Source organism: Encephalitozoon intestinalis, chromosome I, assembly GCF_000146465.1.
Source record: "Encephalitozoon intestinalis ATCC 50506 chromosome I, complete sequence".
NCBI classification, from domain to species: Eukaryota; Fungi; Microsporidia; family Unikaryonidae; genus Encephalitozoon; species Encephalitozoon intestinalis.
In genome coordinates, this window is record NC_014415.1 from 131,039 (window position 1) to 151,674 (window position 20,636).

The window sequence follows — 20,636 nt, forward strand, 5'->3', positions numbered from 1 at the left end:
CTTTTTTCAGGTCTAGGGAAAATATTTCAAAAAATAAACAGAGGAAGGGCTTATGACGGCGAAGGATCTTAAGAAGATTATGGAGAAGGAGGCGTCAAGGGTAAAGAGCCTTAGCTTCCACCCGACAAAGCCTGTAATAATTTCGGGGCATCATAGCGGATCCATAAAGGCATGGGACTACCAGATGGGTGTTTGCATCCACGAGTTTCTTGACCACGACGGATCTGTAAGGGCTGTCTTGTTCCATCCTAGGGGGGATTTCTTTGTAAGCGGAGGAGACGACAAGGTTATAAGGGTATGGAGTTATACAGAAAGAAGAATCACAAACAAGCTTCGGGGACATGACGATTTTATCAGATCATTGGATTTCCACCCAACAAAGCCTTGGATCCTCAGTGCATCTGACGACCAAACAATAATGGTATGGAATATGCTAACAGGCAAACTTCTTGCGACTGCTAGAGGGCATTGCCATTATGTTATGGCAGCCAAGTTTTTGGGAGAGGAGTCTATTGTGAGTGGATCGCTGGACCAGTCGATAAGGATTTGGGACTGCAAGGGACTAAAGGAGGGAGGCAAAAAGAACTCGCTACTGCCGGATATAGTTATAAAGCAGATTGTAGATGGACACGATAGAGGAATCAATGCAATAGCTGCGAAGGATGGAGTTTTTGTAAGCGGGGGAGACGACAGAGACATCAAGTGCTGGGAATGGTCTGAGACCTCTGTCTGGGAGAAGGAAGTTATGTACAATCATCAGGGACCTGTTACTGGGCTTCTTTGTGATAGGGAGTACGTGCTAAGCTCTGGAGAAGACGGGCTGTTTTCGATATACAACACAGAAACCAGGAAATCAATTGAACGCCGCACAGAAGGGAGGTATTGGTGTGTAGCCAACAAAGGAAATCTGTATGCAGCAGGCCATGACTCCGGCTTTGAAGTGTATATTTATTCTGAACCAAAGATCATCTGTACACATGGGCAAGGATTTTTCTATTTGAAGAACTCTCGGATTCATTACAGCGACTTCAAAACAGAGAAAGTCCTCCTGAAGCCAAAGAAAGACGTTACTTCGATCTGTGCCAAAGGGGAATATCTTCTTGTCCAATATGATGGTAAGTTTAATGTCCTTATCGACGGAAAGGTTGTAGTAGAGGAATCAGGAGAAGGAGACCTATTTGAGAACTCGGAAGGAGATGTAGAGTTAATTGTAAAGAATGAGGAAGGAGCTTATAGAGGAGGGATTTCCTCTCGGAATAAGCATCTTCTCTCTTCATCCAAAGGGAGTCTTTTCCCTGGAAGTAACGAGTTTTTCTTCCTGGTGAATGGAAGAAGTATTACAATGTGCTTTGTTGAAGGAGAGGAGAAAACATTCAATATTCCATTCCATCTGACCAAAATAGTTTGCTCCAACAGTAGAATATCATTTGTTGGGAACAATGATATTTTGATTTACAACCTTGATTTGAGTCCTGTAAATAGCATTAATGAGATAGTTCCGATTATTGATGGATTTTTCCATGAGGATATTTTCATCTATGCTACTCATCGGCACCTGAAGTATGCCTTTGAAGATTCAGGAGTGTTAAAAAGCATTGAAAAGCCTATCCTTCCATTTGCTCTTGAGGAGGGGAAGACCATTTACTTCCTGTCTGACGATGGAATTGAATGTGTTGATGTGGAATTGATCGAAGTGAAGTTCAAGAAGGCAGTCCTAATGGAAGAAGACATAGCTCCTCTTATTGAAGAGGGAGCGATGCCGGGTCTGTCGCCTCTTTCCTATCTTGTTAGGCAGAAAAAGGGAGCTCTAGCTCTCCCATATATCAAGGACAGGAGACAGCGGTTTGAACTTTGTCTCAGTGACTTGAGATTAGATGAGTGTATGGAGTACTGCATACAGGAGGGAGATGTGGATATGAACAGGAGACTTGCAGATGCAGCCATAAGAGAGTGTAGAGTAGACATAGCCGAAAGGTGTCTCGAAAGCACAAGGGAATGGAATATGTTGTTTATGCTCTATGTGTGCTCGAGGGATGATGAGAAAATCAGGGAACTTGCTGAAAAAGTAGACCCTGTCACAAAAAATATGATTATGATGTATTTGGAAGATGTAGAATATTTCAAAAAGACCAAGGTTATTGGAGAGTACAAAGGAGAGAATGGGAACAAGAATCCAACCCCGGATGTTAGCTCATGGGGGCGTGGAGAGAGTAAGGAAATAGATTTTCAATCCACCGCCAAGAACGATTCGGATTTTTTTGAGATATCTCCGAGCTCAAATGATATTCCACAAAGATGGAACTACAATGAAAAAGACGATGTCCAGTCTGAGGACGAGATACATTCAGATCTCTCTGAAACAGAGGAGAAATGGAATGAGAGAAGCCTTCCTGTGGACGAGAAGTCTTTGCAAGAGAGTGCCTACCTTGAAAGTTCGGAGGGTATGAATGAGATACTAGAAAGAGGCCTGTCTCTGACGACCGAAGGGAAGTTTGGCAAAGCAATAGAGGCTTTCCGGGAAGGGATGGTGAAGATTGCACTCTACATTAGAGATAATAATGCGAGCGAGTCCTTTTTAGAGGAGAGAAGGAAAATCGGATCTTATATTTCTGGTTTGGTGGTTGAAAAGATAAGGAGAAAGACCGATTCGCCTTTGAAGAACATTATGATGGCCAAGTACTTTTCGGAGCTCCCGCTGGAGAAGGAGCATCACGTCCTAGCCTCATCCACAGCCATCATGGTGTTCAGAAAGAACGGAAATTTGAAACAGGCTAAGGAGTTAGCGATGGAGCTCAGGAAGGAGGGAAAGGATAGTAAGGTCATTGAGAAAGCAATTGAGGAAGAAAATCCAAAGGACGAGCATGAGCTTCCTGAAGGGGTTTTTTGCCATGACATCCTAGAGACAAGGACTAGTGCTAAAACATGCTTGCTATGCTTCGTCAACAGCTCTAGTGGCAATATATGTACAAGCTGCAGGGTTGGAGTCCTTCAATAATAATAAAAACTCTGTGCTATTTCCCCGTCATTTGTCTACCCTATTGGCCTCCAAAATTCAGATTCTCTTAGATAAGCCCTTGGGGTGGTATGAATAACAAAGAGAAACAGAAATCCAAAGAGAACTTGAACAGTACTTTGGGGCTTCCCCAGGAGCTGATCGGAAGGATTATGGCCCACTCAAATGTGAAACATGTAAAGAGACTAATGAAATGCAACTCACTTCTCTTTACAAAACTGAGGAACGATTTTTCTGTGTGGGGATTCTTTACATCTGGAAGGTATCCGTGCATTGCTGGATATATAAGTGAAATTAAGAATAAATACACATTGATGAAGAACATATCCCGGTCCCGGAACGAAAGAAGCGTTGACTTCGAGACCAATCAATCGGATATCACGTTTATGCAGATAGACAGAGACAGAATAGTATGTTCTTCGGACGATCAAACTATAAAGATATTTGGAATGGATGGACGGCTCATAAGGACGTTTATCGGCCATAAGGGAGGAGTGTGGACCTTTATGCTCAATAACAAGCATCTTGTAAGCGGAAGTACGGATAAAACAGCTAGGATCTGGGATTTGTGGACAGGATGTACTCTTTGTGTTCTTTCCGGGCACAAGTCTGTTGTCAGATCTTTGAAGATTTATGAAGACTATATTGCAACTGGGAGCAGAGATTCTGAAATAAGAATTTGGAATTTCAGAGGGACATGCCTTAATGTACTCAAGGGGCACACAATGAGCGTCAGATGCATGGACATGAATGAGAGCTATCTCGTAAGTGGGTCCTATGACGGAAGTGTTGCCCTGTGGGACTACAGAAGAGGGAAGCTTCTAAGATATTTAAAGTCGCATTCTCTTAGGGTATATTCTGTCTCTCTTTCTCTAAACTATGTTGCATCAGGGAGCCTGGATTCTAGTGTTCACGTTTCAACACTGGATGGGAAGCTTGTGTGTTCATACAAGATCCACCGCTCGTTAGTGATCTGGCTTAAGTTTGTTAACAACGGTCGATACCTGCTTAGTTCAGGAGCGGATGGGATCCTATGCAAATGGGATCTTCGAGAAAACATTCTCGTTTATAAGATCGAAGAAAATGGCCATATAACAGCGCAAGCGGTTATCGAGGATTTACTGATAGTCGGAACCAAGAGAGAAGTGAAGATATATAACTTAAGCGATGGAAGCTTTATCAGAACTCTCTTTTCTGCATCATCTCTGATAAGTAAGGTTGAGGTGTCTGGTCGATGCATATCCGTTGGATATTACTCGGATTCAGGAGCCTGTAGATTGATAGTATTCAATTATTGAAGAGCCAAGGCTGCAGAAGATGAGACACAATTCCCAGCCCTTGCAAATGGCTCTCGGGCAGAAACTACAAAAAGGAATTCCAAAACCTTTGTATCACCGACTAGCAGACGAAGAGCTATCAGATCTATCAGAACATTTGGAAAGGAAGCTTTGCAACGAATATGCTGACTACAAGGACGGAAATCTTCAGATCAGAATCGAGGGAATCGGGGAGTATATGTTCAATAAGCAGCCTGCTGCCATGCAGATATGGGCATCGTCTCCAATAACAGGGCCTAGGAAGTTTGATATATGCAAAAGGTATGAATGGATAGATCTAAGAAACAACATCTCACTTAGTGAATATGTCAAAGAAGAGCTGAAAAAGATACAAAGTAAAATAGGCAGAAAAGATAAATAGAAAGACCATGTTTTCACATCTCGACGACGCTTATAAAGTAGAATTCTTTTATTCCACAAACCTTTTAATCTCACAATTCTTTGAAGCTTAATATCCCTTACTTATACCCAGGAGTTTGTCCTTCTCTTCAATTGTCCTCATCGTAACATAGTATGTTTTCCCGGTCTTCAGTGCAGAGTAGAGTTCACAAGAGACATCTCCAAGGACATAGCAAGACTTATGGACAATCATTTTGCAGTCTCTACATTCGAATCCCTGGTTGACAAGTCCATATAGAACCTCGTTACAGAAGTCACAGAGAGATCCCTGAGGTAGCGTCTTAGAAGCAAATAGGTGATTGTTAAACTCATAGATCTTCACAGGGTCATCAGGGATGCTCTCTTCAATCGTACTCTTTCGGCTTCTTTCGATTTCGGCCTTTAGCTGGCTTATCTTTCGGTTTGATCCCTCAAGCTGCATGTTTGCTTCCTCCAGTGTTTTTCCCTGAAGTAGGGTCCTGATCTTTTCTATTCCTTCCTTGATGGCTATTTCCGTATTAAGGTCTTCTTCCAGAGATTTCAGGCTTCTTCGGCCTGCCGAGCTTACACTTTTTACTTCCTCGTTCATAAAGATAATTTTCAAGGTCATTGGGATTTTCTTTTGGGGAAGATGGTGAAGTTCGTTGGGCCTTAGTTCTCCAACATAGACATTAGAGATGTAATGTCTTTCCTCTCCAACCCACAGGTGGTCTTCTTCCACTCTTACAATAGTAGATTCTCCGTTAAGCAGATGGCACGAAAAGGATTGCTTTCCAGCTACTCTATGAACCTTTGTTCTTTCTTTCTTTAGAAAGTTCAATTCTTCTTCTACACTCTTCCTAAGAAGAATTTCCTGGTTAAGCTTTTGCTCATATTCCTTAATCTCGGTAGCTTTTAGTCTAAGTTGCCTTTTCAGGCTATCCAAGCCCTCTGACTTGAGTTTCTCCGTGAGGATTTTATTCTCCGATTCAAGTGTTGCTCTCATCCTGAGAATCTCTTGGCATTTCTCCCTATAAATCTCAATCTCGGATTTCAGCCCTTTGTTCTCTATAATCAGCTTATTCATAGATTCCTGGAGGTTGCCAAAGATATCCATTATTTCTTCCGTTTCTCTCCTAGCTTCATGAATAGAAGAAGAGAGATCTTTAATCAGGACATCTTTCTTCCCCAAAGATTCAATTGATCCCAGGAGCCTGTCTACATTTTCCGGCATTTTCTCAGCAATAGAATATTCTTCAGAAAGGAAGTCCTTACTGTTCACTTCCTCGGTAATGCCTTTCAACCATTTTTTGTATCTCTCAAGCTCGGTCTTGGCTTCCTCCAATTCCTCTTTTTCTGCGAGGAGTTCTGTTAAGACCTCTTTCAGCTCCTTCTGATGCTTTTGGATCTCTCCTTTCGAATCTTCCAGTTTTATCTTGGCATTTTCGAGCTCGGCTTTCGTCCCCGTGAGCTCTTGGCTTTGTAAATCAATAAGCCTTTTGTTCTCAGAAATCTTAATCAAAAGATTCTCAAGAGTCCCTTCATGCTCTCTAACCTTCAACTCAAGTTCGTTACTTGCTCTGTCCATCTCCTTTTCCATCATAACACTGAACTTGGACACAAACTCGGGATCAAAAGTAAATCCCACAAACGGCATATAATTTCCTTTGACATCCGGCTTCCTTTTCTCAGGGTCGAATTGTGTGTCAACAAAATGGGATGTGTCGGAATCTCCACTGATTTCAGGAACAAAAGGTGGCTTAAGCTCCTTAAGCCTGTCCCAGTCTATTCCTTTGAAAAAGGCATGAGACTTTATCTCATTAATTTTCATCCTTTTATCCTTCGTTGTTATTAGACTCTTAATCAGGCTCGTAAGCTCCGGAGACACCTTGAAGGGAAATCCAAACTCAACCTTTGTTATCCTTCGATATGTTTCCATCAAAGTGTCGGAATAGAAGGGAGTTGTTCCGTAGATCATCTCGTAGATTATAACTCCAAGCGTCCAGAAATCCACATCCTCCTCGTATTCACATTCTTCATTCACAGAGCACAATACATCCGGAGAAACATAGTCTGGTGTCCCAACCGTAATAGATGATCTTGCCTTTCCATCCCTCATCTTAATACAGCTACCAAAGTCCGCCAGCTTCACATGCCCATCAATTCCAATAAGTACATTGTCCGGTTTCAGGTCTCTGTGTATCCATCCCAGCTTGTGGAGTTCATCCAGTGCTGCAACTATCTCGGCCGTATAGAATCTCACCCAGTCCTCTTCTAGAACATCTTCCTTGGATAGGAGACCCATGAAGTCTCCTCCAGGAATAAAGTCCATTAAGTAGTAGAGATACTCCTCATCCTGCATTGTCATGTGTGCACACACAAGCCATTCACTCCCAATACAATCAACCATCGCCTCCTTTTCAGCCATAAACAATGCTGTATGTGGCTGTCTGAGAACAAGCTCCTTAGAAACCCTTTTCATAGCATATATCTTTTCTCTTTTTACAAGAAAAACTTCCCCGTACCCACCTTTAGCCACATTCTTTATAATTTCGTAATCAGAGGGCTTTGTCTTTGCTCTAACAATCTCCTTAATTCTCTCTAATGGCGCGCCTGTTCCCTTCCCAGAGACCTCATGGTAAACCGCTTCTAAACAGTCTCCAATTATGTTTATCCTCTCCCTCTCCATAAGGACTTCGATTTTTAATGTTTTTACAGCAGAGAGGTCAGATGCTCTCAGGTGGTCGGGAGAAGAAGTAATTACATTTTATTTTCACAGAGGTCTTCAGATATATTCAAGTGAATGTCATTCCATAACTCCTCGTCCTTAAGGATGTTACCATGTCCGTGGTCGCTAAGCTTGATCTTAGCTCCATACTTCTTCGACAATGTAACAGAGTGGTGATAGGGAACAACATCATCTTTCATCCCGTGGTACAGAAATAGATCCCTTCCCTTCGCACTCTCTATGTTTTTCACCGTGTCATATCCAATCTCTTTCAAAACTCTTTCCTTTATCCAAGGAACCAGAAAATTGATTGTCCTGAAAATAACATTCTCCATACCTACATCAATAATAGATGTAAAAGCAGAGATCATAAACATCTTTCGAGGATGATACTTTGCCTCTATATTGTTTTTCGTTATGTATCTGTAATACTCAGCCATTATTCCAGTCCCCAATGAGTGTCCAATCATATGAATCTCTTGGGCATCAAATCTTGATGTGAGATACTCAAAGCATGCCATAATATCCAAATTAACCATATCAATCTTAAACTCTCCCTCAGAGTCTGCAAACCCACGATAGTCTGGGACAAGAACACAATATCCCAAGTTCACTAGAGTATGGATCTTGGAATTTGATACATAGTCCTCTCGGGAGCATCCCTTTCCATGAAGAGCAACAATGAACTTTTTTGGATCTTTATGGCACTCCGGCTCCAGCAGATAGGCTCCGATTTTCTTGTTGTCTTGGGTGGTTATGTAAACATTATACTTCAAATGCTTATGATGGTCTCGAAAGTTCTTTCTTGAGTCGTTTATATTTAGAATCATTCTCTTCACAGCCGATATCATTTCCAGCCCCAAGACGTAAACAAGTATTTTTCTCCTGTAAAGTCTTTGAAAACAGGCCCAACTCTAGTCCCTGAAATGGCATCGGGAGAGAACTTGGCGCCACGAGATGCAAAGGTCATCTCGGTTATCCTTAGATCCTTGGGAATAGAAGAATGCGAGCCAAAGGTTATCATACAGCTGCTGGAATTTGCCTACAAATACACCACAGACGTTCTGGAGGATGCACTATTGTTTGCAAAGCATGCAGGAAGGACACATATCAGTACAAGTGATGTCAAGCTTGCATTGCAAACAAAGGTTGGAAGGCACTTCGTCCCTCCGCCTCCAAGACAGTATCTGTCAGACATAGCTTCAATGGTTAACTCAAAACCGCTTTCGGTTCCAGATGGGGAAAATCTCATTAGGGTTCCCCCCTCGTCCTCAGCACTACTAAACCTCGACTATGAAGTCCTTAGAAAAGACGGCGATAAGAAAAGAAGGATTTACTAAGAATCTTATAAAAACACATCTAATTAAACTTTTCTTCCAGGGAAATTTTTTATATATATCATCTTTATTCCATAAACATACTGTATAGAAGCTCTTTTGTAGATTTTTGATTATTCTCAAGTAGATCAATATATGTCTTGACTACAGGCTTATCTATTCTTAGAGACAGATCGTCGTCCTCTATGTTCCTAAATACAAATATGAGCTTGGATATTTCGTCCTCTTGAAGCTTATCGAGTATCTGCAGCTTCTGCCGTGCCTTTGGATCTCCTTTCAAGTAGATCTCTAGTATCTTTGTCCTTTCCTCAAAGGCTCGATCTATTTTCTCCTTAAAAGGGCTGTCCTTCCTCTCCAGGCAGCTATAGAGAAAGTCCAACACCTGGGATCTTTTCTCCGTGGATGTCTTCAAATGAATCTTAGATACAAGGTCTTCCACCGGAGCAAGGAGCCTTGGAACTGTTCTATTAATCATCTCCGACACATTTGGAACACTCAACCTTCGGAATAAATCTGCGAGAATCCCTGGAGAAAATATAGATCCCCCAATGCTGAGACTAACTCTAGAGTCAAGGACAAATGATTTGGGGATCTCGGTTCTTTCGCCATAAAATTCTGCCATCTCTCTGTTGATTGCCTTGTACATTCCATCTTCTTCATATTTGGCACTAATAAGCCTTTTCATCATTTGAAGATACTCTTTATCTTTATTCTCATAGTACAATCTTGGAAGATGTCCATTCGTCCTGGAGTGGAGTGATTTGTACTTCTTTGCAGACAGATTTCTCCCTATCAATGATCTATCGTTTGCAAAGTACTTGTTCCGAAGCTCCAATGCATCCTTTAGCTTTTTCTCTACCCCGTCAACCTCTTCTAGATAATTATTGAACTTATCGAAGACCGAGGGATTTTCGAGTAGAAGTTCCTCGGCAGTAAACACTGTTTTCTTTATAAACTCTTCTAGAGACTCCTCAGTAAATTGGTTCATCTCAAAGATAAATACCATGGAATCTACAGATATAAAGCTCTCATACAGAATCTCCCTATTCAAATTTATTGGAATGGAAATCTGGCCATTCCCAGGATCATCGTGGCTACGTTTATCCCTTCCTGCTTCATCTCTAGAAATACCCGCAACTAATGCATTAAGGAATAACTTCAAGACACTCATTGTTTTATTAATTTTGCTTTCTTAAATAACAAACGTTTCAAATCTGGTTTATTTAAAAGGATATCTATTAACATCATTTGTACATTGGAATTCCAGACCAGACTATCTTTCTGTACTCTGTGTACTCTGGAGAAGCTGAAATCAGTTCTCTTTCATATTCCTTTATCCGTGGAATGATCCAGCTGCTTACAAACCAGAGAAATATTGCAAGAGAAATAAAGCAAGAAAGGTAGATACAACAAGATATCCAGTGCAAAATTAGAGATGAATATAGCGGATGTCTAACATATCTGTATGGCCCATTTCTTTGTATTTTTTTTCTTTCAGACTTGTTCTCACCAACATATCCCAGAGTGATGTGAAAAAATGCAATCGAAAGGACTAGTCCGCATGCTGCCATGATCTTAAAGACTCGAGCCCCGAGGTATCCTGTAGACCTTGAAACAAAAAGACTTTCAAGGAATAGACTTCCAAAGAGGAGAACAAGGTCACTATGCCTGAGAATCTTTGTCTCAAGATTGATTCTTCGGGCCTTTTCCCGGGAGTACATAAAGACTAGAAGCGATATCGATGAGACTATGTGAAGAGACAAATAGCTCCCGGAATGGGAAATCCCAAGCATAAATAAAGACCCAAGAGCAAAGTAAAATGATGGACATTCCATTTAGGGGTTTTATCTATCCTGTTTCTAAACATAGAAGAAAAAAGACCAATTAAGAAAACCGTAGCAGCAGATATTTTCGTAAATATCTCAAGGCTATCTACAAAAAACTTGGGATTCGGTTGGTTTTTAAAAACAGAAAAAGAATTTCTTCCCGGGAGAAATGTATAGAGCTTATCGTGCAGAAAAACACTCCCTTGTTGTGTAATGGCTAGGGATTTTAAAAACAGGAGAACACAAAGATCAACCGAAACAATGGAGCTTGGAAAGGTATTGTACATGTGCCAAGGGCAGCTTGTGATAAAACTAACAGCAAAGGATATTCCATATCCAAACTCTCCAGTCTTGAATTCGTCCTCCAAAATCATAGGAAAGGTGGACGAAATCTTAGGAAGAATAGACGATGTTCATGCAACTATCAAGATGGAGAACCCGTGCAATTCTGGCAACGAAGGAGAGACAGTGTTTTGCTATGCAGACAAACTTATTCCTAAAAAGAGATTTCTACCAAGAGAAGAGGTTGAAAAGAAAAAAGAGGAAATGGATCGCACGAAACCGAAAAGGAGCCAGGGATTGGAAAAGAACAAGCCCAGGACTTTCAGAGACAGGCCAAGCCTTCACAACAAGAAGCCTGGAAGCAATTGGGGAGGAAAGCAAAGCGGCTGGAACAAGAGCGGAAGAAAAGGAAATTTCGAGAAGAATGCCAGAAGTAAGAAGCCGGATTCTAATAAGAGCAAGCGTGGGGATTAAAGCATTTTATTAGATGTACATCAAAGTGTCCTGGGCACATCTAAGAGGAATTTATTTCTTCGTCCCTGTGATTATCTACCATCTCCAGCAGTTTTGACTCGTAATATTTTCTTTTTTCTATCAGTCTCTGCCTTAGCTCTGCAATAGTCTTTTCGTCTTCTTTGATCTTCTTTTGTATTTCCCTTGTTAGCTTCTTGTCATCCTCCCCAAGAATCTCCGGTTTGTTTGCTATTGACCTGCCAATCTCTTTAGTCTTGTAGTCGTCATAAAACGTCTCTGTTGCTTCTACAAGCTTTATGAGATTCTTTGCTATCAGAGAGTCAACCAGAAGGTAAAAATCATTGCTTCCCACTTTTTCAGGAACCATTGTTCCCCATGGATATTCTCTGTTGTGCCCTGGGGTGTCTTCGTGGTCAACGTTCTTTGCAATGACAAAAAAAGGATATTCCGATTTACCGATTCTCTCTCTGTCTGGCACATCTAGGTAAAAAACATCGATGTTTTCTGCAGATATAGCCTCTGCAATCCTGTCGCTGCATTCCTGTCTTTCCAAGTCGCTCAGAAGATCGCTCTTCCCAACCACTGGAATTAAGTTGCAAATCTTCGATATCTCCTTCATGGTCTTTATGTCCACAAGCTTCACATGAGATGGATTGGGTTCCAAGAAGTAAAGGCAGATATGGATTCTTTTATCCTTGATCAATGGCCTGACATTCTTCCTCTCTTGCTCTAGGTAGTCTTTGAAGTTATTCTGAATCAACTCCACAACAGGTACCCAGCATTCCTCGTTACAGACATTATCTCCCACTCCATCCACCTCGGCCACGGTAATTCTTGTTTGAAACTCATTTTCCATGACAAAGAACTTCGATATCTGAATATTAATCAAAGAGTTCCTGTGAAAATATCTATCTTCCTGCTCTTCGGCTCCATCTGTATCGGACACCCTAGTAATCTCATTACTCTGGTTTCCATCGTCCTCCTTCAAAAACGGATCGGAGGACAGAACGGGTTCACCTAGCATCTGATTGATGAAAGATGATTTCCCCAAGCCGCTTGAGCCGATTATCATTATGTTGAAATCTATTCCTGCCTTGCAAAAGCTTCGATATTTTACATTTGGGAGGTTGGACACGCCTATACCTTTCTGCGACATATAAACAAACAATTGTGAGATTCTTAAATATTATAAACAATGGAGAATCCTAAGGCATTTGAAACACGGTACTTTTATTAAACACGTGTTATTTTTGATAGATAATGGACGAAAAGCTTAAGGAAATGGTAAATGCAAGCAGCTTTGCAGAGAAAGAGTTAAAGTCAATACTTGGAGAAATAACTTTGCAGAACGAAAAACTTGTGGATATCCAGCGCAAAATAGGAATTACTCGGACACATCTACTAAAGAACTCGAAGCTTGTTGGAGAGATACTCAAAATTACAAAGCCTAGATTGGCCATAGCAGTAATAGTACTCTCGATGATGCTCATCGCATTAATATATATTAAGCTTATATTTCCACTAAAGTAGACACTCCTGTTTGTTTTGCTCGAATTTTTTAATCTGATAGTGTTTATCATTCCCCAACTTTATGGAGCATATTGACTGGAGTAATCCAGAGTTTTTCTTTAAAGATGGGATAACAAGAGACTTCACAACAGTGGAGGAAGAGTTCCAAAAGATAAGATCCTGTAAATTCGAAAAAAGTCAGAGTATTCTGGTACCTAAAATTCTTTTGGTGATAAAGAACTCGAAGGAATATAAAGGAATGCATGTCAAAGCGGTAGTGGAGGAATCGATTTCCGGAAAAACAGCCATGGCAGAGATATATCCTGAAAGTTTTCTAATGGTCAAATGTGAGGAAGACATTTCCAATAACGAATCATTTTCCGTCCAAGTTGAGGTGTGGAGTTCAGAAGGAATGATTTCTGAAAAAAGCTTTAGGATCTTCAATCGTGAGGTGTTTTCCAAAGTGTCGGGTTCCCTTAGTATAACTTTTGAAGGAAGAAAAGAGGAAATTGAAATGGAGATTTATTCTATCAAACCATCTCATAATGCAAGTGAAGCCTATGAAGACATGAAGATGATAGGACATCGAGGATGTGGAATGAATGGAATACCCTCAACAACCATGATGGAAAATACAATTTCCTCGATCCAAGAGGCATACAGAATGGGAGCAAAGTGGGTAGAGATTGATGTACAGCTTACAAAAGAAGGAATACCTATTGTATTTCATGACTTTGTTATAGAGGCGGGTGGACTTTGTTTAGGGATAAATGAGATAACACTTCAAGAGTTTCTCCGCCTGGTGGGGAATCCAAACGAAGAAAGACAAGATCTTCCCTGTACACTTTCAAGACTTTTAGAATGTGTTAGCGATAAAAATGGAATCAATATAGAAATTAAGTACCCCTTGCCATCCGAAAAAAGAAAGTATAACCTAAAGGATCTAGATCCTGCAGAAAAGGTTGTTGAAAAAATAGTGGAAACAATACAGAAAAGCGGAAAGGAAAAAATAGTCTTTTCATCATTCCATCCATATATTCTTCTAATGTTGAAGCTGGTGCTTCCCAACTTTGGGGTTTACATGATAACTGAAACAAAAGATAAGGAGGAAAACCCATATACAAAGACCTTGTACGGTGCCCTATACTTCTGCACAAAACTGGGGCTTGATGGCATTGTCTTGGATTGGAACTGTATAGCAGAAAACCCAGCAGATATTATCAAGATTTTCAAGGAATTTGATCTCAAGACAATTGTGTACGGTGATTCTATTAATAATAGAAATATGATACGCATATTGAACGAGTTAGGAGTCTATGGAATAATAGTAGATGATCTAAAATTAATCTTTTCAGCAGATAATAATGATCATTATTAAAACTATCTTCTTTATTATTTGTTTGGAAATTGTGTCTTGCGTAAAGTCTGGTCACTTATTTATCTCGTTAAGAAACTCTTCTAGTTCTCGCATTTTGATTTTGGTATGATCAAACATACCAAGGTTGTCTTCTTTTCCCTCACCATCAACCTTCCTAGTGTCTCCCCAAGTGAAATTGTCAAAGTGCCAGAAGGCATATGTGGGCAGAACAAAATTCCAGATAGGAATAGACAGCACATAAACAAAACACCAGAATATGTACTGTATCTCCATCGTTGTGATCAGTATCAATAAGGCAGGTAAGCCGAAAATTCCAACTAACATGATCAAAGGAACCCAGGCTGGCTCTATCAGGATGGATACAGTAATCATGATAAACGTGAAAATTATCGCTGCCGGGAGTACTAATGTTCCAAATAGCTCCATCACCACAACAAGTTGCATCGAAAAGCAAAAGGCCCCACAAAGATTGTTAACCTGGACAAGCTCAAATAGATTATGTATAGTTGAGTTAATCCATCTTCTCCTTTGGCTGAGAAGGACACTAAACTCCCCAGGGACATACGTTTCGCATTTGGCTGCAGGAATAAACACAAGTTTTCTTCTATAAAAGTTTTTCAGCAACAGAGTCGTTAAATACCTATCTTCTCCCAGGTGCAAAAGATTTTTTTGATGCAAGGTCTTTGCTTCAAGAACAGAATAAGCATTTATGATTGCTGGATTTGCAAGAATCGGAAGGCAAAAACTCTTTTCTAAGGACGAATTCAGAATAGACTTCACATTGTTCAGCCTTGGGGCGTTCGTTTGAGACTTAGACGGCCCAGAAAGCAATCTCCCTTGCTGGTTTGTAACAATCTTAATTCTATACATGCAAAAGCATCCAGGAAGGCATGTAACACCACCAAATACAGACTCAAAAGCCTTATTAAGGTGGTGACTGATGTAATATTCAAAAACCTGTATCATGGTAACCCAGCTCTCGAATTTGTTCAAAATCATGGTCTCCCCGCATATTCCAATAACCTTTTGATCAGTTTCAAAAACATTCACCATAATAGACAAAGCATCCGGTTTAACTATTGTATCTGCATCAACCATCAGTATACATTCAAAGTCTTCCGGCTGCATATGCGGCATCAAAAACTTCATCTTCTGGTAAATTTCAAAATCTAGCTCCGTCATCCTGTCTCCATAAATTAATTTTGAAAAGAAGGACATCAGAATCACCTGACTGTCTCTTTTTCCTCTGTTCCCAGCCTTAAATGTTTCTTCGGGATTTCCACATTTATTGATTATGAGGATCCTTGTCTTATAGTTCTTGACCTCCGTAGAATCTTCCTGTCTTCCAAAGCAAGGCCAACATCTGTATTGTTTTCTCTTTTTTTCTTCACTTACATGGTAGTATCCTCCATATACCTTGGCTCGGTTGTAGCGCTTGGCTCCGTCCGTAAGAGATATGTAACCTTTGGGCTCTGCATTTCTATTTACATCACACAGCCCTAAAACTATATCGGGAGTACTCAAATCGTTTCCAGACCCAGTTATTTCTCCGTCGCATATCACCACAATCAACTTATAGTCATATCCATAATCTTGTTTGCAGAGACTGTCTAGAGTGTTTTTTATACCATCCCTTCCTTCGCTGTAGCATGTTACCAGCAGTATACAGGGAGTTACATTTGGACTAGGTCTTGGTTTCCTCTTCACATACCAAGAGTAGAAAAATCCTAGGGAGAACTTTGTAATTATCAGTCCAAAGATGGAGACAGTTGTGATCCAGAATACTGTGTCGGCAAGAAGGCATCCCGGTGTTTTTGTAGCAATCTTCCCTGCATAAAACATGTCTTGATAGCACTTCCATTCGTCCATATCGAAATCAGGTTTTCCTTCCGTCCCTGCATACTTACGGTTAAATTCTTCAAATAAAGGCTCAGAACAATGTGATGGGTCGTAAACTTTGTTGTTGACAACTACCATTCCCTTCTTCATTATATCCCCCCACTCCCAATAGATATCGTTTATTCTCTCTAGGTCTTCGATATCCTCTGAACCGCTGGGAAGCTGTCTTCCAAATGCAAGCTTGCATGCATCACTCTCTTTTTCAAACACATGTGTGTAGTTCTCCCCAATTGTATATTCGTCATCTGTATAATAGAGCCCTCCATTTGCTATTACAATGTTTCTGTTAAATCCATCCACCTTAAGTTTTGATGCAACATATTGTGTATTTCCTCTGCAAACAATAGTGTTCATTCCATAGGTCATAAAGGCTAATACGATCCAACAGAAAAATATACAAATGCATAAAGCTACCTTTTCTCTCCATGCATGTTGAATCTCCGGCGTTGTCATTCCAAAGCATCTCAACATAAAATTCGGAATTAAACATGTTAGAAATATAGTCATCTTATACCACCATCCTTTGTTTTCCGATGTACTTTTGGGAGGCCTTTGAAGCCTTGTTCTGGACGGATTTCTTAGTATCTCCCCCTGCGATAGCATTTGTTTGTGTAAGGTAGATTCAATATAAATTTCACTTTAATTAATTTGAAAAAGAGGCTTTCAGGGAGACTTCAAAAAATAGAAGGCTGAGTTGACATAGAGCTCGTAGAGGATGTCAAAGATGTCCAGGTCCTGGGTGTCTGTCTCAGAAAACCCAAGCACAGCACACCTCAGGTCTCCCTTCCACCGCACCCCGCTCCTCTCCACATCTCTCCTCCCAAGATATGCCTTCTTCGTCAGCGCAGTGTTCTGCACAAACTCGTTCTCGTTGAGCTCCATGTGCACCCTGTATCCATATTCAGGGAGGTAGTCGACCTCGAGAGATCTCAGCCATCGCGTGTCTGGCCTGCCGAGTGCATCCACAGGGAGCAGTGCCGCCCCGGGCCTGTAGTTCGCAAGTGCGCGGGCCCAGTAGCACTCAACTGCCCTGCGGACAAGCCCGTCCTTCTTTCCAAGCAGAGGCTTGATGTTCCTGTGGTGCTCCAGCTTGCACTCAAAGTCCCTCCTTGCAAACGCCTCGTGCTCCCCGTCAATGTCGGACTGGATCTCGTCCAGAAGCCTACAGATCTCTGCATCCTGCATCCAGGGGGGCATGGCGGCTTTGCAATGGGTCCCCTGCAGCGGGTTTGAAGTTTCCTAGCCCCGTCTTCATGCGCCAGTACTCCCCGCGGAGCTCCATCAGCTCGCCATGGCTTCCAGACTCGACTATGCGGCCGGCGTCCATCAGGATGATCCTGTCCATGTGCTCTGCCATCCACAGATCGTGGAAGACCATGACAACAGTCTTTCCGGGAAGGCCCATCAGCAGGTCGAAGATGGCCCTTTCCCCACTTGCATCCAGCCTCGACGTGACCTCGTCGAGAAGCATCAGCGGCTTGTTCTGGAGCAGGCATCTTGCAATCGAGACCATCTGGACCTCTCCGCCGCTCAGCATCTTCATGGCCGAGTGGAGTCCTCGCCTCACAAGCAGGGGCCCGAGGCCTGCACTCCTGGATGCCTCGAGGATCTTCTGGAGGCTGGTTGCTGGGAGGCCGTATGAAATGTTGTGGAAGACAGTCTCGTCGAAGAAAGGCATGTCCTGAAGAATGCAGGCGATGGAGGCGCGGAGGGCAGCAGGGGAGGTGTTGCGGAGCTCGAGGCCGTTGACGCGGATGGAGCCTGTGTAGGAGTGGAGCATCGGGATCAGCCTTAGGATGGAGCTCTTGCCGCTTCCAGGCCTTCCGATGATTCCGACACGCTCGCCACGGGCAATCTTGAAGGACAGGTTTCTGAGGATGGGAGGGGCGTTTGGATATCCGAAGCTGACGCCCTCGAACTCGATGGCTGGAGGGGCTTGGGACTTGGGGGATGACAGAGAGGGACACGGGAAGCCTGTGGCAAGGGAGGAGGCGGGACTCTGTCTGGCCATCCTCTCCAAGTGGTCGTGGAGGATCAGCAGATCTTCGCAGTCTATCAGCCAGAACCCCATGTCCCTTGCAATGACACCCAGTGTCCACATGGACAGGTCGATGGAGAATACAAAGGAAAAGAGAGTTGCCAGGTCTCCAATGGTCATTGTGCCGGAAAAGGCATCTGGAGTGCCCTTGAGGACGGAGTAGACAAAGAGGATTGTGAAGAGTATCCTCTGGCCAAAGTTGATTATGGCCACACATCCCTTGTCGGAGAGCTTGAGAGTCCACATTGCCCTTATGATCTCCTGGAGGCTGTCGACCTCGGCCTGCTCGCAGCAGCATGTCTTGACAAGATCCATGTTTGAGACACACTCGTGGATCTTCTTGGAGACCGAGTTGTCTGCATAGTTGATTCTCTCCTTGTACCAGGAACGGATCCTCAGGGTCACAAAGGTGTAGACAGCATAGATGGAGATTGTGAAGAGGATGGGGAGAAGGTATCTGAGGCCAAACATCCTATAGACCTCTCTGAGGAGAAGAACAAGGTTGAAGAATGCAGGGACGGCGACGGTGAGGATCTTTGTAAGGACCTTGCAGATCTTCTTGTTTCCCCTCTCGACAATCCTGTTGAGGCTTGTGGGCTTGATTTCGCAAGCATGGGAGGCGTGGATTGCAAGGTAAAGAATGCGGGAGGTTATGTCCTCGACAATCCTGTTTGTTATGATGGAGAAGAGGACGACCTTGGACTCGATGAAGAGAGAGGAGAGGGTTCTGAGGACGAGGAAGGCTGTTGCCTTGCGGAAGATCAAGGACATGCCTGGATTGTCGGAGTCCTTGATGTGCTTTATGGTGTCGATGATAGAGCCTCTCTTCTTGATGGAAGCAACGTCAAGCCACTTTCCAAGGACGATGCAGAGGGCCATTACAACGACTATTGCAACCTCGTGGGGAGATGTGGGCTTTAGCATGGATGCAAGTCTGCTCCATATTGCTCGACGGTCTATTTTCTTCATTAGCTTTGGAAAGGGGAGGGGGTTTTATTGTCTGAGATGGCGGCAAGAAGCGTTTTTAATAAACTACTTGTAGATGGGATGGGCGTCTACGAGGGCAAGGACCCTTTTCTTCAGATCGGCGGCAGCGGGGCTGGAGGACAAGAGGGCAGACGCTGTTTTCTGGAGCTCTGCCTTTGGGATGCTCTTCCCTGGGAATGTCTCTCTGCAGAGCTCGACGACGCCGTTGATTATGGCGGCAAGCTCTCTCATGTCATGTGGGCCAAGGCCCCTGGCAGTGACGGCATATGTGCCTATGCGGATTCCGGATGGGTTGAGGGGGCTTGAGTCACCGGCAATGGTGTTTCTGTTGAGGCTGATTCCCAGGATGTCGCACACATGCTCGACAGCGGTGGCGTTGACGTCCTTGTTCTTGAGGTCTACAAGGAACATGTGGTTGTCTGTTCCGCCTGTGGGGATGTCGAAGCCCAGGGACAGCAGATGGGCGGAGAGTGCTTTAGAGTTTTCGACGACACACCTGGCGTACTCTGCAAACTCGGGGGTTGCGGCGTGGAGAAGAGCCGAAGCGATTCCAGCGATTGTGTGGTTGTGGGGGCCGCCCTGGAGCATGGGGAAGACGGCGAAGTTGATCTTTGTGTCCAGGTCGATGGAGACGGCGTTCTTTGTAACTGTTTTCCTGTAGAAGATGAGGGCGCCACGGGGGCCTCGAAGGCCTTTCTGGGTTGTTGTCATGACCACGTCGCAGTGGTTGAAGGGGCTGTTCATCAGGCCACATGCAACCAGAGGAGAGATGTGGGAGATGTCGGCAAAGAGAAAGGCGTTGTTGGAGGCAGCCAGGGAGGAAAGCCTCTTGTAGTCGATGTCTCTGGAGTATGCGCTGTACCCGCAGATCAGGATGTGAGGCTGGAAGTTGTTGAAGGCATCCTCGAGGGCATTGTAGTCGATGAAGCCGTCGGGGCCTATTCTGTAGGCTCTTGAGTCGAAGTAAACGCTTGTGGCCGATATCTTCCTGGTCTTTGTCCTGTATCCGTGTGTCAGGTGGCCTCCAGATGGAAGATCGAGGCCCATGATTCTTCCTCCGGGAGGAACGAGGGCTGTATAGACGGCAAAGTTGGCTGGGCTCCCCGAGTATGGTTGGACATTGACGCCCCAGACTGCTGGGTCGAGGCCGAAGAGCGAGAGAGCCCTCTTCTGGCAAAGGGTCTCGATCTTGTCTATCCATTGTGTTCCTCCGTAGTACCGTTCTCCCACTCTCCCCTCGGAATACTTGTTGGTAAGGACCGACCCGCAGGCCTCCATCACGCTTTGGTGGACGTAGTTTTCACTGGCTATCAGATTTATTGTCTTTTGCTGCCTTGCAGCCTCTCCGCAGATCAGGGCATGGAGCTCTGGATCCACTGTTTCCATCGGGCCTGTCCAGAAGCCCTCTCCTCTTCCCTTTGTCATGGCTTGTCCTTCCCCAAAACTTAAATACTTGTTGGAGGGAAGATTT

The 20,636-nt window shown here is 43.2% G+C and overlaps 16 protein-coding genes across 16 annotated transcripts; 7 read left to right on the forward strand and 9 right to left on the reverse strand.

The window, feature by feature from the left end:
* Window positions 1-52: 52 nt before the first annotated feature.
* On the forward strand, window positions 53-2,995 carry Eint_011220 (WD40 repeat-containing coatomer complex protein; the record flags this gene model as incomplete). The annotated part of the gene is made up of 1 exon (XM_003072298.1): window positions 53-2,995. The coding sequence occupies one exon, from the start codon at window positions 53-55 to the stop codon at window positions 2,993-2,995; it is 2,943 nt and encodes a 980-aa protein (XP_003072344.1).
* Window positions 2,996-3,084: 89 nt separating this feature from the next.
* Window positions 3,085-4,311, forward strand: Eint_011230 (WD40 repeat-containing protein; the record flags this gene model as incomplete). Its single annotated transcript, XM_003072299.1, has 1 exon — window positions 3,085-4,311. One exon carries the CDS (start codon window positions 3,085-3,087, stop codon window positions 4,309-4,311), a length of 1,227 nt encoding a protein of 408 aa, XP_003072345.1.
* Window positions 4,312-4,357: 46 nt separating this feature from the next.
* On the forward strand, window positions 4,358-4,711 carry Eint_011240 (frataxin; the record flags this gene model as incomplete). Its single annotated transcript, XM_003072300.1, has 1 exon — window positions 4,358-4,711. One exon carries the CDS (start codon window positions 4,358-4,360, stop codon window positions 4,709-4,711), a length of 354 nt encoding a protein of 117 aa, XP_003072346.1.
* An 87-nt stretch (window positions 4,712-4,798) lies between these two features.
* Eint_011250 (rho-associated coiled-coil containing protein kinase) lies at window positions 4,799-7,396 on the reverse strand (the record flags this gene model as incomplete). The annotated part of the gene is made up of 1 exon (XM_003072301.1): window positions 4,799-7,396. The coding sequence occupies one exon, from the start codon at window positions 7,394-7,396 to the stop codon at window positions 4,799-4,801; it is 2,598 nt and encodes an 865-aa protein (XP_003072347.1).
* Window positions 7,397-7,467: 71 nt separating this feature from the next.
* On the reverse strand, window positions 7,468-8,286 carry Eint_011260 (uncharacterized protein; the record flags this gene model as incomplete). The annotated part of the gene is made up of 1 exon (XM_003072302.1): window positions 7,468-8,286. One exon carries the CDS (start codon window positions 8,284-8,286, stop codon window positions 7,468-7,470), a length of 819 nt encoding a protein of 272 aa, XP_003072348.1.
* A 75-nt stretch (window positions 8,287-8,361) lies between these two features.
* Eint_011270 (transcription initiation factor TFIID subunit TAF9) lies at window positions 8,362-8,775 on the forward strand (the record flags this gene model as incomplete). The annotated part of the gene is made up of 1 exon (XM_003072303.1): window positions 8,362-8,775. The coding sequence occupies one exon, from the start codon at window positions 8,362-8,364 to the stop codon at window positions 8,773-8,775; it is 414 nt and encodes a 137-aa protein (XP_003072349.1).
* A 64-nt stretch (window positions 8,776-8,839) lies between these two features.
* Eint_011280 (uncharacterized protein) lies at window positions 8,840-9,943 on the reverse strand (the record flags this gene model as incomplete). The annotated part of the gene is made up of 1 exon (XM_003072304.1): window positions 8,840-9,943. One exon carries the CDS (start codon window positions 9,941-9,943, stop codon window positions 8,840-8,842), a length of 1,104 nt encoding a protein of 367 aa, XP_003072350.1.
* A 73-nt stretch (window positions 9,944-10,016) lies between these two features.
* Window positions 10,017-10,607, reverse strand: Eint_011290 (putative protein-S-isoprenylcysteine methyltransferase; the record flags this gene model as incomplete). The annotated part of the gene is made up of 1 exon (XM_003072305.1): window positions 10,017-10,607. One exon carries the CDS (start codon window positions 10,605-10,607, stop codon window positions 10,017-10,019), a length of 591 nt encoding a protein of 196 aa, XP_003072351.1.
* A 204-nt stretch (window positions 10,608-10,811) lies between these two features.
* Eint_011300 (snoRNP Gar1 nucleolar protein) lies at window positions 10,812-11,354 on the forward strand (the record flags this gene model as incomplete). The annotated part of the gene is made up of 1 exon (XM_003072306.1): window positions 10,812-11,354. One exon carries the CDS (start codon window positions 10,812-10,814, stop codon window positions 11,352-11,354), a length of 543 nt encoding a protein of 180 aa, XP_003072352.1.
* Window positions 11,355-11,394: 40 nt separating this feature from the next.
* Window positions 11,395-12,510, reverse strand: Eint_011310 (Cdc3-like septin; the record flags this gene model as incomplete). Its single annotated transcript, XM_003072307.1, has 1 exon — window positions 11,395-12,510. The coding sequence occupies one exon, from the start codon at window positions 12,508-12,510 to the stop codon at window positions 11,395-11,397; it is 1,116 nt and encodes a 371-aa protein (XP_003072353.1).
* A 104-nt stretch (window positions 12,511-12,614) lies between these two features.
* Window positions 12,615-12,884, forward strand: Eint_011315 (uncharacterized protein; the record flags this gene model as incomplete). Its single annotated transcript, XM_009163553.1, has 1 exon — window positions 12,615-12,884. The coding sequence occupies one exon, from the start codon at window positions 12,615-12,617 to the stop codon at window positions 12,882-12,884; it is 270 nt and encodes an 89-aa protein (XP_009161817.1).
* Window positions 12,885-12,945: 61 nt separating this feature from the next.
* On the forward strand, window positions 12,946-14,241 carry Eint_011320 (glycerophosphoryldiester phosphodiesterase; the record flags this gene model as incomplete). The annotated part of the gene is made up of 1 exon (XM_003072308.1): window positions 12,946-14,241. The coding sequence occupies one exon, from the start codon at window positions 12,946-12,948 to the stop codon at window positions 14,239-14,241; it is 1,296 nt and encodes a 431-aa protein (XP_003072354.1).
* A 51-nt stretch (window positions 14,242-14,292) lies between these two features.
* On the reverse strand, window positions 14,293-16,743 carry Eint_011330 (chitin synthase 1; the record flags this gene model as incomplete). The annotated part of the gene is made up of 1 exon (XM_003072309.1): window positions 14,293-16,743. One exon carries the CDS (start codon window positions 16,741-16,743, stop codon window positions 14,293-14,295), a length of 2,451 nt encoding a protein of 816 aa, XP_003072355.1.
* Window positions 16,744-16,803: 60 nt separating this feature from the next.
* Eint_011340 (uncharacterized protein) lies at window positions 16,804-17,325 on the reverse strand (the record flags this gene model as incomplete). Its single annotated transcript, XM_003072310.1, has 1 exon — window positions 16,804-17,325. One exon carries the CDS (start codon window positions 17,323-17,325, stop codon window positions 16,804-16,806), a length of 522 nt encoding a protein of 173 aa, XP_003072356.1.
* Window positions 17,303-19,147, reverse strand: Eint_011350 (ATM1 mitochondrial ABC transporter; the record flags this gene model as incomplete). The annotated part of the gene is made up of 1 exon (XM_003072311.2): window positions 17,303-19,147. The coding sequence occupies one exon, from the start codon at window positions 19,145-19,147 to the stop codon at window positions 17,303-17,305; it is 1,845 nt and encodes a 614-aa protein (XP_003072357.2).
* Window positions 19,148-19,210: 63 nt separating this feature from the next.
* Window positions 19,211-20,590, reverse strand: Eint_011360 (serine-glycine hydroxymethyltransferase; the record flags this gene model as incomplete). The annotated part of the gene is made up of 1 exon (XM_003072312.1): window positions 19,211-20,590. The coding sequence occupies one exon, from the start codon at window positions 20,588-20,590 to the stop codon at window positions 19,211-19,213; it is 1,380 nt and encodes a 459-aa protein (XP_003072358.1).
* Window positions 20,591-20,636: the final 46 nt, after the last annotated feature.